Below are 13,293 nucleotides of genomic sequence, written 5' to 3'. Positions count from 1 at the left end.
GAAAGTAAAAGGAAATAGAGGGAAGAACTAGGAGGCAAAGGGCATTTATAGAGGTCTAATACAGGCATGTACATATGTAAATATATTTATATGTGATGATGGGGAAATAGATCTATGTGCCCATATTTATAGGTTTAGTATTAAGGTAGCAGATGGACATTGGGCCTCCACTCAAGTGCCCCCTCAATGCAAGAAGACTTTGTTCCATTAAACTAGCAATCTATGACGCTCATCATCCCGACATGATCGCTGAAGACAAAGTGGGTGCATAAGCAAATGTGGTGAAGAAAGCTGATGATGCCCGGCTATCAACAGATATAGTGTCTGGGGTCTTAAAGGCTGGAAGGTAAACAAGCGACCATCTAGCTCAGAAGCAACAAAGCCCACATGGAAGAAGCACAGCAGCCTGTGTGATCATGCAGTGTCGGAGGGATCAGGTATCAGACATCAAAGAACAAAAAATCATATCATTGTCAATGAGGGTGAGTACAGATTGGGGACCCAAGACCATCTGTAGGTAACTGGATATCCCCTTACAGAAGGGTTGTGGGGAGGTGACAAGCCAGTCAGGGTGCAGTGTAGCAATGATGCTTCTTCCCCCCAACTATCATGATCCCAATTCTACCTTACAAATCCGCCTAGACCAGAGGATATGGATAGTAACTGCAAACACAGGAAATCCAGGACAGATGAACCCCTCAGGACCAGTGTTGAGAGTGGTGATACCGGGAGGGTGGAGGGAAGGTGGGGTAGAGAGGGGGAACCGAATACAAGGATCTACATATAACCCCCTCCCTGGGGGACAGACAACAGAAAAGTGGGTGAAGGGAGACATCGAACAGTGCAAGACATGACAAAATAATAATATATAAATTATCAAGGGTTCGTGAGGGAGGGGAAAATTGAGGAGCTGATACCAAGGGCTCTAGTAGCAAGCAAATGTTTTAAGAATGATGACGGCAACAAATGTACTAATGTGCTTGACAATATATGTATGTATGGATGGATTGTGATGAGTTGTATGAGCCCCAACAAAATGATGTTTAAAAAACCCAAAACATTTTCCTATTAATGTCTCTCCAATGGTGAACTTATGAAATAAAATCCTGTATGCACAAGTGAAAATTATATTACTAATATAAAAGCAATTCCAAAATAAAGTATAAAGTGAAACAGTGATTGGTGTTATAAAGTCAAAAATGCAAGAGCCAAGAATGACAAGTCTTAAAATGAAATCAATCCAACCATGAATGTCATCATCTAAAGTGGCACTAGATGTGTGAACTGAGTCTTAAAGGGGACCCATAATGAACAGTGTTCTGAATATCTTGTATTTTTAATGATTTTTTTCTCAAAAGGAAGATTAGGAGGATGAAAACCAACCCATGCAACTATAATATAGCATTACTCTTTCAATTATGCTAATTATCTTTATTTTTTTTATTTTTATTTTTTTTATTTTTTATTTTTTTTATTTTTATTTTTTTTATCTTTCTTTAGAAGTGCTAAATTCTGATAAGAAATGTGAACTTGTCACAACTTGAAGACAAAGAAATAAGAGGACTTGAGGGCAGTTTCACTTTGAGGGCTAAGTATTACAACTAAGCACTTCTTCCCATGTGAATCTGAAAACCTAAACTTAACTATGCTCTCTGAAAATAAAATAGAAACAAACAAAACAGCAACAGACATTACCGTTCCACATTTTTGTAAAAATAAATGCCGGCTTTAAATTAGTCCAATTTCATATTTAGGTTTCATGGAGACACAGAAATGAAGTACAAATTCATTTCCTAAGAGTTATATGAGAAAGCCTCATCTTGCTTTATTTTTGCTTAAGCCCCAGCAGGAAGCCAAATGCTCAAGAAAAGTACAAAAGAAATAAAATCTCTGGGAAAATTACTACCAGGTTCTTCTCTGGTAAATTATAGTTTTACACTACTTCCCCTAAAACAGCAAGATCTATGACATTTTATTGACAGTTGAGGGGGGAAAGGAAACAACTTTAGCAAAACTTATATGAAAATAAAAGCAAACAGTATGATCTACTTGACTCTCATCCAATTCTCGTTGGAAGCCTTCATGACATCCCCCTTCCTTTACTACAACCAACCCGACTGGGAGGAGGATGCAAGTCTGAGGAGAATTATCTGGTAAAGCCAGTGGGAAAATGAAATGCTTCTTCTAGCAGTAGTACAAGTAGCTCTACTTCTTCCATTGAAAAAATAAGTCCTAGAGAAAGACTAAGTCCAGAAGAAATGAGACGTAATTGTGGTCTGGTCCTGCTTTTTGTCATCTTCCTGCCGGCACACAAGCCCTAGCTCTCAAGCCGATGTACTGTTGTTCTGATCAGTGGCATCATGGGATACAGCATCCACAGGTGAAGTATTCTAAAGCCTGTCACCATGCTGATACCCAGTTTGTAAAGTCCAAGTGGTCTCAGCCACTTTGCTTTGGAAGCACTGCTTCCCTTGCCTTTCGGATAATGCAACAAAACTCTTTTTAGAAATTTTGTTCTTATGGTTTTTGGTTTTCTAAGCTGACTCAAGATGGTAGCAGTGTGTATGGCCTTTATAATTGGTGAACTTGTAAAAATATAACAGGACAATTAAAGAGTATACAAAAATCAAAGATTACGGTACAAACCAAGTGTCTTAGGACACACATGCTATATGGAGTAGCACATGCACAGTGGTCAAGGCAAAGTGGTCTTTGTGATAAGAAAAAAGGTAGCTTTAAATCTCAGTTTTTGCCACTTATATGCTGTATGGTTTTGAAACCCTTAGTTCACCCTTTGTGGGCCCTAATCTGTGAAATAAAGTTGGTAATATTCATCTCACAGAACTATTCCAGAGATGTTCAGCCTGGTGTCAAACCCAATAAATGGTTAACTGTACTGCTATTATTTATGATTATGGTACTTTTTATTCTCTTTTTATCCATTTAACCATATCATTTAAAAGCTTAAGATTGTAATGATTCTATTCAGTTTCTTCTTCAGTTAACTGTAGATTATATACATAATCTGTGCATCAAATCAAGTCAGGAACAGGGTCAAAAGGCAAAGGAAACTTCAGCTACCCAATCACATGGCAATTTGCCTCTCAGAATCCAATATAATTTCACAGCAGAGGTCATTATAAAACTAAGCACGTCTATGAACCTGTCTGACTTGTGTCAGCATCACATGGCCCTCGTACAGATGTGTACAGTTAAAACTCTAGCTTATATACTCCTCAAGGTCTGAGATTTAGGCAGACTACTCCAATGAGGTTGTACTGTTGCTTCCTGGCTGTTCTGTTTTTTTAAAGATGGGCATGCACCATCACTTAATGCACAACATACACATAAATATTTGGATATTAAGAGAAACTCCCTCTAGCATAAACCTTGTTTTTCCCCAAAGATTTTTTCCCCCTTGTGATCTTTTTTCTTTCTTTCTTATTGTTTCAATTGTCCTATCCTCATATGCTTTGGGACTTGGAATACTTAAACTATAATTTAGAACAAAATAATTAATAGGTGTTGACAGCATTAAGAATTTATTATTTGGAAAAATGTAAGATTTTAGCAAACATTTCAAGAGTGAAATCAAAGGAACTTAGAACTAAAATAAAATAGCCTATATCCCTTCATTAAATATGAAGGGACTTCAAAAAGTTCATGCATAAATGGAATAAAATAATGAAAAATTTCCACCTGCTTCTTAAAGTTCCCATGTAAATATAGCAGTAAACAAAAATATAACAAAAAGGATTATGGACACAGAAAAACGTCTTTTAAAGTTTATATAGGACTTTTGAGAAAGTTCAAGAAACTCCATGATAACAAAGAAATGTATAGGAAATGTCTAAAATTCTGGTTAAGGAAGCTGATGAATTTAAGAGTTTCCACTATCTTTCTGCTTTTTATTATAATTTTTGTTATTGGAAATGTTTATTCTTTTACAACGCAACAATTCCCTCAAATAAATCAGATTCTAGTGACAAGGAACAAAAAGTAAACTTTCCAATGAACTATTTTACTATCATGAAAGACAACAGCCTCAGAGGTCCATTCTTCCCATACTCTGAAAAGTCTGTGTGGACAGTGGTTCTCTAGTTCCAATTTTGACTTAATTAATTTCCTGTTTTTAATCTTGAATAGAAAGGACAAGGTGCCTGTGGTTTCGATCTATCTAAACTACAACAGAACCAAACAATACACACATTGAACAAACTTTCTTTTTTAAATTGAGAGGTCTTGTGGTTTGGATAGGTTGCAGAGAGCTTGCTTAAAAAAAAGAAGAGAAGAAGAAAAGAAGATCGTATCTTAAACTTGATGAAGAAATTAATTTCTCGAGGCGTTTCTACTCAATTCTATGGGATCTAGGCTTTCCAGAACTGATGAAGTCTTTTGAATATTTTCTTTTCTGAGCAGATATTGGCTTGATAACAATGGGTTCAGGGTTTGGGGAAGAGGTACTTGAGAAATATCCTGCCTTCTTTTTATATGTATATAATTTAACCTTCTCTCAACATACTCAAGTTAACTGCTTATATTTCTTGAAATAAATAGAGTGGTACCTTAAAGATCTACCATAGTATTTTAGGCTACAGCAAATATTTGGTTTCAAACTGCTGGCTTTGCAGTTAGAGCCCTAACACATAATCCACTTTGCCAGCAAGATCTCCCTCTTTTTTAACTACTAGACCAATTAATTCCCAGCTTCTTGGAAATAACATAGATTTAGGCATGCTGTAAAGAACATTTTACCTATTCGCATTACCTGTCCAAAACAGTAGCAAAAATAATGATCACATTTATTTAGTCCTTTACAGAATATAACACGTTTTTGATATACATTATCTCCAAGAAGCTGGGAGTTAACTGGTCGGCTAGCTTCTTGGAGATAACATATATTAAAATGCTATCATTATTTTTGTTACTATTTTGGACAGGCAATGCTAACCGGTAAAACGTATGACAAAAGTACTTTGAACAGTGCACCACTCAGAAAGCAGACTGACTTTTTTATTATGGAAACATTTTTTTAAATGAGAAATTGAGGTATAAGTATTTTACAGATTAAAGATGGCCTTCAAACGATAAACCAATGTTTTATTGTTTTTTGAACCAAATATAAACTTCTTGTTATTTCTCTTAAAAAAACGAGTGATAATGGTAGTAGATATTATTGGGGACTAACCATTTTCTAAGAGATGTACCTGTTTTTAAGTCATTCAATGTTCATAATAACCCTTTGAAGTTACGTACTATTATGATGGCTTCCCATTTTACAGATGAGAAAACTGGGATACAACGACTGGTGAGTGGTTTGTAAGTGGCAGAGCTGGCTCATAAACTATCTGGCACCAGTAAGCACACTCTTCTCAAGAAATGAGTGCTTGATCTTTAGAAAATGAAAGATAAACTGGAATATATACAAACCAAAGATATTGATACATAATATACATTTGGGGCCATTTGTCCAATTATTCCTGGGAAAACAAATCAGTTCACTAAGTTAGTTAAATTTTTTAAAAATTCATATGCCACTCAGGTGAAACTTTACATTTTATTTATAATTAAATATAAGATTTTAAAAAATTCTTAGTATAATGAGTAAAGGTAAAATTCTCCTGAAGGAAAGGCATTGCCTTTTCATTTTGATCATGTGTCAGGTTTCTAATTTTAAAGAACAGATTTTGGACAGGTTACAAAAAAGAACATTTAAATTCAACTTGGATTAAGTGGCTACCCAAAGCATGCTGCCATTATGAACTTTTAAAAGTTCACCATTTACTCAAATGTAGTAAGATTATCTAGACGAAAAGATTTTGAAGGTCCTACTTCTAGTGTTCTATGTACTTAAAAACAGAAGGTAAAAGGTCTCTCAGAACATACCTTGAGTATTCTTGAGGATATGGGGAGGAGTACCAGGTGTGAATTTCATACTTCCCAAACTCAATGACAGAGGGACAGCGGACTTGTGGATCAGGGGGGCCAGTCACTCCAACTTTCTGTGCAATCAAGAAACATATTAGAAATGTTAACGTTCAATATTTTAAAAATCTGATTCTAAATGTTGTCTTCTCAAGATTCTATAAAAGAACCAAAGAAAGAAAAAAATATTTTAAAGGGGCTGGGCGGGGACGGGACTAGCAAGTTTTTAAATCAGTTGTACCTTCCTTTGAATACCCAAATGGAGACCACAAATGCTAGTGGATCTCTTAGAACTGTATCATACTGAATAAATACCACTGCAAGTAATTTCTTCGACAAGACTTACTTTCTTACCAACTTAGATATTGAAGAAAAATTACTGGTATTTGAAGATACAGGACCAAAAATAGTTTACCATAGGGGTGCTGCTGTACAACTGTTCAGATTACTCATCTACCATTCAATGGACTATAGTCAAAAGAAAACTATAGAACATAAAGGCATATAGAAGGAAGAATGTTTATCTGGTTTCAGAATGTACACATTTAAGAACAATGTAAACAGAATATGAAAAAATGAGTGAGGAGCTTTCATAAAATTTTGCCCATAAAATTCTCTTCATGAACAGTTCTGCAAAGATTTGGCTCACAGAACACTTTGTTACATACATTTCAGCTTTTTTAAAACTACTTTTTATTTATAGTTAAAACTATCTTGAAGACCCTTCCATTTCTGAATAATTAGAACTATATTTTTTTCAAGAAAAAATATAGCTTTTAAAATCTTTATAATTAGTTTGACCTCCGCACCACTAATTTAAACATGTCACTGCTAAAAAAAAAAAACTAGAATGATTAAGTTAACATTTCAGCTCAAGGGCAGTTTGATTTACTCTGTGCCCAATATAGCAACAGATTCATTAATAAATGTGTATAAAAACACACAAGTTATATATGTAGGGATAAACCCAAAGGCATTGCTACTAGGGTTCTAGTTCATACATGCATGACTTATTCTAAACAAAATGTGTTTAAACATGTCTCTGGGATCAGAGGAGGGCTGCACACCAGTACCCTCTCAATCACACACTTGTCTTAGTCATCTGAAGGGGTCTTTAAAAAAGAAAGGTGCAATCCAAGCAGTGGCTTCTGAGGAGATCTGCTGGGCCAGTTAAACTCAAAGCAAGGACGTCAGCTCAGTAGGTAAGAGCGACTGGGGGGACTCCAAAGAAATAATTTGGGAGGTTTTTCTTGAAAGGCACCATATGATCACAGGGATCATTATAAAGAAGTTTCAAGAAAATGGGAGACTGCACCGTTGAGAAAAGGGTCAGGAAAATGGCACCCAGGAATTTTTCCCATCATAACAATTCCCTTGCTCATTCTTTGAGGGTAGCAAGGGCTGTCCTAGGAGAATTCATTAGGAAACCTTACTCCATCCACCCTACCTACAGCCATGATCTTGCCCCGTCAGGCTTCTTTTTTGCTGCCCAATTCAGAGAACATGGAAAAAGAACACGAACTGAGTTCCCGTGGATGTCAAAACTGCCATTTGACAAGGTGTCACTCTTTGGGGAAGGGTTAGAGAGAGAACACCAAAGTGTACAGACCTAGATAGAGGAGATGCTGAGAAACAATAGCTTCACATTATATTTTTGCTTAATTAAGGTTTCTATAATTTTGCAGAAATACTTTATAACTTACCTTCATGTGTGTGAGTATCATGGATGCTCTACAAATACTGCCTTCAGAAAAACAGAGCTTGAAAATTTAGCCTAGCTAAATAAAAACACTAGTATCTCTTCATCAAAAGAACACGCAAAATTATCTATTTTTTGCTTAAGAGATGACAAATTATACAAAGGTATTTGTTGGAGCCTACAGAGACACACACCTTACAACAAAATTTTAAAAGATGAGATATTTTTGTTCATTGTTGTACATATATTCATCTTTAAGAAGAGAGAGGTCTTTTCAGCTCAACTCATTCGAGTACTCTCCCCGGTCTTTCTCACTGTTCTCTTTTATGAAAGGCCAAGGGATTTACCTCAGCTTTAATACTGGAACATAGCCAGGTGAAACCTCAAGCGCTTGCTTAGACACCTCAAAACAAAAGACAAAACCTCTCTTTAACAGCCGGATAAATTATGTCGTATTATATCAAGGAGTATGGAGGCTCCTCTAATGCAAAAACCATAAAGTGATATACAGACTGGGTTAAAATGCAGTAAGATTTTACCATGATTCAAAATCAAAACAGAACTTCAGAGAAAGGCTGTTCTTTAAAATAAACCATAGAATCTAGTATCTAATCCACAAAGTAGTATCTGTTCACCCATCTTTATAGCTCAAAATAATAACAGCCTCTAAGAAAGTACCAGAATAACCAAATATCATAAATCAAATCTAACTTCCCGAGGCAAGGGTTCGATAGGAAGCATGAGAGCTGAGAACAAGCACCTGCTGTAGCACTGCCTGGTGTTTGGGGGCTTTCCCATCAGCTGCCCTTCGTTCTTCTAGGCGGATGCCCGAAGTGAAAGTGGATATCCAGTTCCAGTATAACTGTTTGCACATCCCCGCAACCCGGAGAGTCGGTTAAAAAAAACTAGACTCACAGCAGACTTCCCCACTGCCTGCACCTACCCTCACCCTTTACCACTGTGAAAGGCTCTGGCACATGAGCACAGCTGCTGGTCCTCCACCACCTCCAACTCCCTTCTGCAAGCCTCAAGGGCCAGTGCATTTCCGTTTACTAAGGTTTAGAAGCAACAAGACTCCACACAATGAGGAAGCCAACAGCTGCATCTAAGCTCCCCGTTAACCCAGTCCTTGCCAAAAACAAACTGTTACCTTTGTACAGCAAAGTCACTTTTTTTTTTCAAAGTCACTTTTATTGGATCATTGTATTTTTAAATTTCAGCCGAAATACTCTCTAACATGCAATTTCTCAAAGCTGTAGGTACTTTATGTAAGCAAGAATGAAAAATATTCTTTTTAATTTTTTAACTCAAGTTATGCCGCTTTTGTACTCTTCATTGTAATATGCAAAATTTTTTAAATGATGGCCTATTACAGACCAGAATTGATCTTTTAATCTAAGAGAGGGGAGCACTAAAAGTACTAGTAATTGGGCTAAACCAAAAGAAAAAATTAAATATGACTATTTCTAGATCTAAGGCAAAAAACAAAACCACTTACTACCATCAAGCCAATTCTGACTCAGAGGCCTGCCTTCCAGGACAGAGTAGAACAGTCCCTGTGGGTTCAGGGGCTGGGGATCTTTATGGAAGCAGAAAACCTCATCTTTCTCCTAAGGAGCAGCTGGTGGGGTTGAACTGGTGATCTTGGGATAGCAGCCCAATGCTTACACAACCTATTACCGCCATACCAGGGCTCCTCTATTTTATTTATTTATTTTTACTTTTCTTTTTTGGGCTCCTTTAATTTTAAATAATTCTCTTTATTACTAGCAGTTTGAAGAAAAAAGAAATTATTACTCTTCTACAAGAATTCAGCCTCCATTAAATTTGGCTTACCAAATTCCAACCCCCAATATATAGAGACCATTCCCCTCAGTATCCCACTATCAGATCTGGTATAAACAGGACAATAACCAAGGCTGAAGAACAGGCCTTCTCCCTCCCCTTGTCCTCCCATCTTTTTGTCCTCTCTGGGCTTCCCTCGCCATTCTCCACTGGGGTGGGGTGGGGGTTTGGAGAACATTTGGAGGTAGTAGTGAAGGGTTGTTCTCTATCATCCAATCCCCCCACACCACCCCACGGCCATCAGACTGAGAATGTGAGAAGAGAGATGAGCTATATTTAAGGTATTTGAACATTCTCCACAGAAACATAGTAGTAAAAAGGACTTCAGTTCACTAGGGATTCAAAGTTACCTGATGAAAGAGGTATGTAATGAGCATGCATGCTCCAAAGTAGAAAATGCATGAACTTTGGGAATATAGAGAATCTGCATTGGTGGAATACTTATTGCTGAGTCTTTTCATTGTTATCTCAATTAATTCCCAAATCATCCTTAAAAGTAAAAAAATATATTAATTTTACAGATGAAAAACAAAAGATTCATAAAGAAACAGAAACTCAGGGTAAAAATAGCAATTGTGAAAGGGAAAGAAAGAAAAGAACAAAGTGGGGAGAGGTGCGATGAAAAATACAGGTAGCCCTCGGCTCTTAATTTGTTTAGGCTACAGGTTTTGTTGGTTTGTTTTTAAATGGAAATTTATTTTGCAGATTAATCTAGGCATCCACACATTGAACATATTTTAGAATTCTACATTTACTGATTGTAAAAAAGTAACTGAGTACAGATGTTGATTTGATATTCACTTCAAATCAACAGCCCACATAGTATGAAGGCACGATTGCAGAATCAGGCATATTAATATTTTTAGAGCAAAGAATAAGAGTATCTACATTAACAGGGACAAGTAAAGATTATCAAGTTTCACATCAGCAGTCAACATCTGAGTTCAGGCTAAGGAGAGGTCTGGCTACAAAACAATGTAAAATTTTTTTTAAAATGTAGGGCTCTTTGCATTTCAGAATTGTGTGTGGGCGGGCAGAGTTGTAAGCCTACATAAAGAGTGACATACAGCTAAGCCACAAAAGCCTTGGTATACAGACTTCTTGTTTCTAGAAACCTTCTGAGTTTTGTATCTCTACCCTCAGATAAGAGTCCATAAATGGTGCAAATACTTAAGGTGTTCAGCTGTTAACTAAAAGGTTAATGGTTTGAATCTCCTCACAGGCTCCTTGGAAGAAAAGTCTGGAGATCCACTAGTGAAATATCGGTCTCTGAAACCCTATCAAGCACAGTGCTATTCTGACACACATGCGGTCATCATGGTGGGAATCAACTCAATGGACAGGTGGCTTTTCTGGTTAAACTCAGTGCAACTCAATCATGTTTAGTGCCTTTACCATTAAATACTGGTAAAATCTGGGATTGTCATCAACCCACTTAGCTTTCCTGCCATGAAATCCTGTGATCCTACCAACTTTTCACCCTCTTCATGCCCAAATTACGCAACTCAATGTCTTTATTGTTTGAAATCTTTTTGGTGTATATATATACTTAAACTTCTTTGTTTCTCCATGGCCACATCTGTATATGTACCTTCTGTGACTATATCTATTGCCACTTCTTAATCAAAATCAGTAACAACACAAGGCCATCAAGTTGATTCCAATTCACAGCAACCCTACAGGACAGGGTAAAACTGCCCCTTAAGTTTCTAAGACTACAATTTTCAGGAAAAGACCATCACATCATTCTCCCCGAGAGCTACTGGTGGCTTCAGACTGCTGAGCTTCTGGTTAGCAACTGAGTGCCTTACTACTGCTCTTCTTCCCTTGTTAAGATGGAAGTTGTGCTCCTATAAAACGAACGCCTCTCCACTTTTACATCAGATCACATTCTCTTGCCTACTCAAAGACATCCTTCCAGCAATTTTCATCCTCCTCTAATTAAGAGCTTTTTTTTACCCTAGATTATTGAAAGAAATAAAGAGCAAAAATATCTCTTTGAGGACTCAAGCCATGGTGTTTTCAATTGCCTCTAATGTGAAAGCTGGATAAGGAACAAAGAAGACAGATACATTGATACGTTTGAATTATGGTGTTGCCAAAGGGTACTGAAAATATTATAGCATTGTCAGAACAACAAACAAATCTGTCTTGGAGGTAGTAGAGCCAGAATGCTCCTTAGAAGTATGATGACACTTCATTTCACATACAATGGGCATACTATCAGGAGAGATCATTCCCCAGAGAAGGACATCATATTTGACAGACAGTCAATGAAATAGAGGCCTTCAACCAGATGGCCTGTCGCAGTGGGTACAACAGGAGACTTACACACAGCAATAATTGTGATGAAGCAGAACAAAGCAATGTGGGGATATCCCGCTATCTTTGTTTTTGCTCTCCTTCACTACAAAAACATTTCAAAAGAGTTATCGTTTATTACTACTACAAAAATTGTATTTTCTCATTGTCTTTAATTCATTCCAGTAATACGTTCAACCCAACTAACATATCCTGGAAATGTTTGTCAAGATCACCATGTTAAATTTTCAGCCAAACAATACAGGTCTATAAAGGAATGAATAATAATAATAATAATAATAATAATAATAATAGTGAGGTGTACACACGTTAGAATAATCAACAATTTGAGATCAAAAGGGGACCATTTACCCAAGAACCAACTTCAGTAAGGTTAGAAGAGATGAAGAATAGAAATAGAAAACACAGGGAGGAAGTGAGATAAGTGTTGTTTCACTGTGGGGATTGTGGTCAATGAGACGAAACACAGTGTGTGTGAATTAGTGCAAGGAAAAGTGATCTGTTCTATAAACCTTCACCCAGTTCACAATAAAGAGTTGTGTGAAAAGATCACCATGCCACTTTATCTTATGGTTGCTTTTCAGTCCTCTTACTGGACCTTTTGGCAGTTGATTCCTCCTTCATTCTTGAAATATTTCCATTTGGCTTCTAAATCCTTTAAATAGCACCTACTCACTAACAAGTCCTACATGTAAATTCTTATCCCAGGTGTGACTTTTGAACCCAAGATATATAATCATTGTTTACTTGATAACTCTTTTTGAATGCTTCATAAACAACTCAAATGTATTATGGCCAAAAGCAACTCCTGATCTTCTTCCTCCCAAACCGTTCCTTTGTGTTCTCGAAGTCCTTAAAGAGCAACTCCATCCTTCTACAACCAAATGCTGCTATTATAATGGCACTATTCTCAAAATTATTTAAAAGTTACTAATAGGATAATGATATGCAGAGAAAAGGCTGAAGTTGTCAAAGATTTCATCTTCCTTGGATCCACAATCTGTATTCATGGAAACAGCAGTCACAAGAGAGCAAATGCTGCACTGCACGATGACCTCTTTAGAGTGTTGAAAAGCAAGGATGTTACTTTGAAGACTAAGGTATGCCTGACCCAAGCCATGGGATTTTCAATTGCCTCCTATGCCGGGGAAAGTTGAGGAAGACCAAGGAAGAGTACCATAGACTGCCAAATGAACGAACAAATCTATCTCAGAAGAAGTATAGACAGAATGCTCCATAGAAGCAAGGACAGCAAGACTTTTACTACTCACATGCTTTGGACATGTTGCCAGGAGAGACCAGTCCCTGGAGGACAGCATGCTTGGAAAAGTAAAAAGAACAAAAGAGGAAGACCCTGGACACAATGAATTGACAAAGTGGCTGCAAAGATGGGCCTGAACATGACAATTGTGATGAGGGTGCAGGACTAGGCAGTGTTTCATTCTGTTGTACATAAGGTCACTATTGAGTAGTAATTGATTCTATGTCACTTAACAACAACA

At 37.0% G+C, this 13,293-nt stretch overlaps 1 protein-coding gene across 3 annotated transcripts in view; it reads right to left on the bottom strand.

Annotated features, from left to right (window-relative positions):
• KAT6A (lysine acetyltransferase 6A) overlaps positions 1-13,293 on the bottom strand; it is a 130,853-nt gene that overhangs the window by 29,033 nt on the left and 88,527 nt on the right. For all 3 annotated transcript variants that reach the window (XM_030884658.2, XM_045286656.1, XM_045286657.1), the window contains one exon: positions 5,887-6,002. In XM_030884658.2, coding sequence (XP_030740518.1) covers positions 5,887-6,002 — 116 coding nt within the window. The remainder of the gene's footprint in view (positions 1-5,886; positions 6,003-13,293) is intronic.

This window comes from Echinops telfairi, unplaced genomic scaffold (assembly GCF_000313985.2).
Source record: "Echinops telfairi isolate 266 unplaced genomic scaffold, ASM31398v2 ScPeMD7_9;HRSCAF=40, whole genome shotgun sequence".
NCBI classification, from domain to species: Eukaryota; Metazoa; Chordata; class Mammalia; order Afrosoricida; family Tenrecidae; genus Echinops; species Echinops telfairi.
Note: the sequence above shows the minus strand (reverse complement) of the source record. Positions and strands in the feature narration are given on the sequence as shown.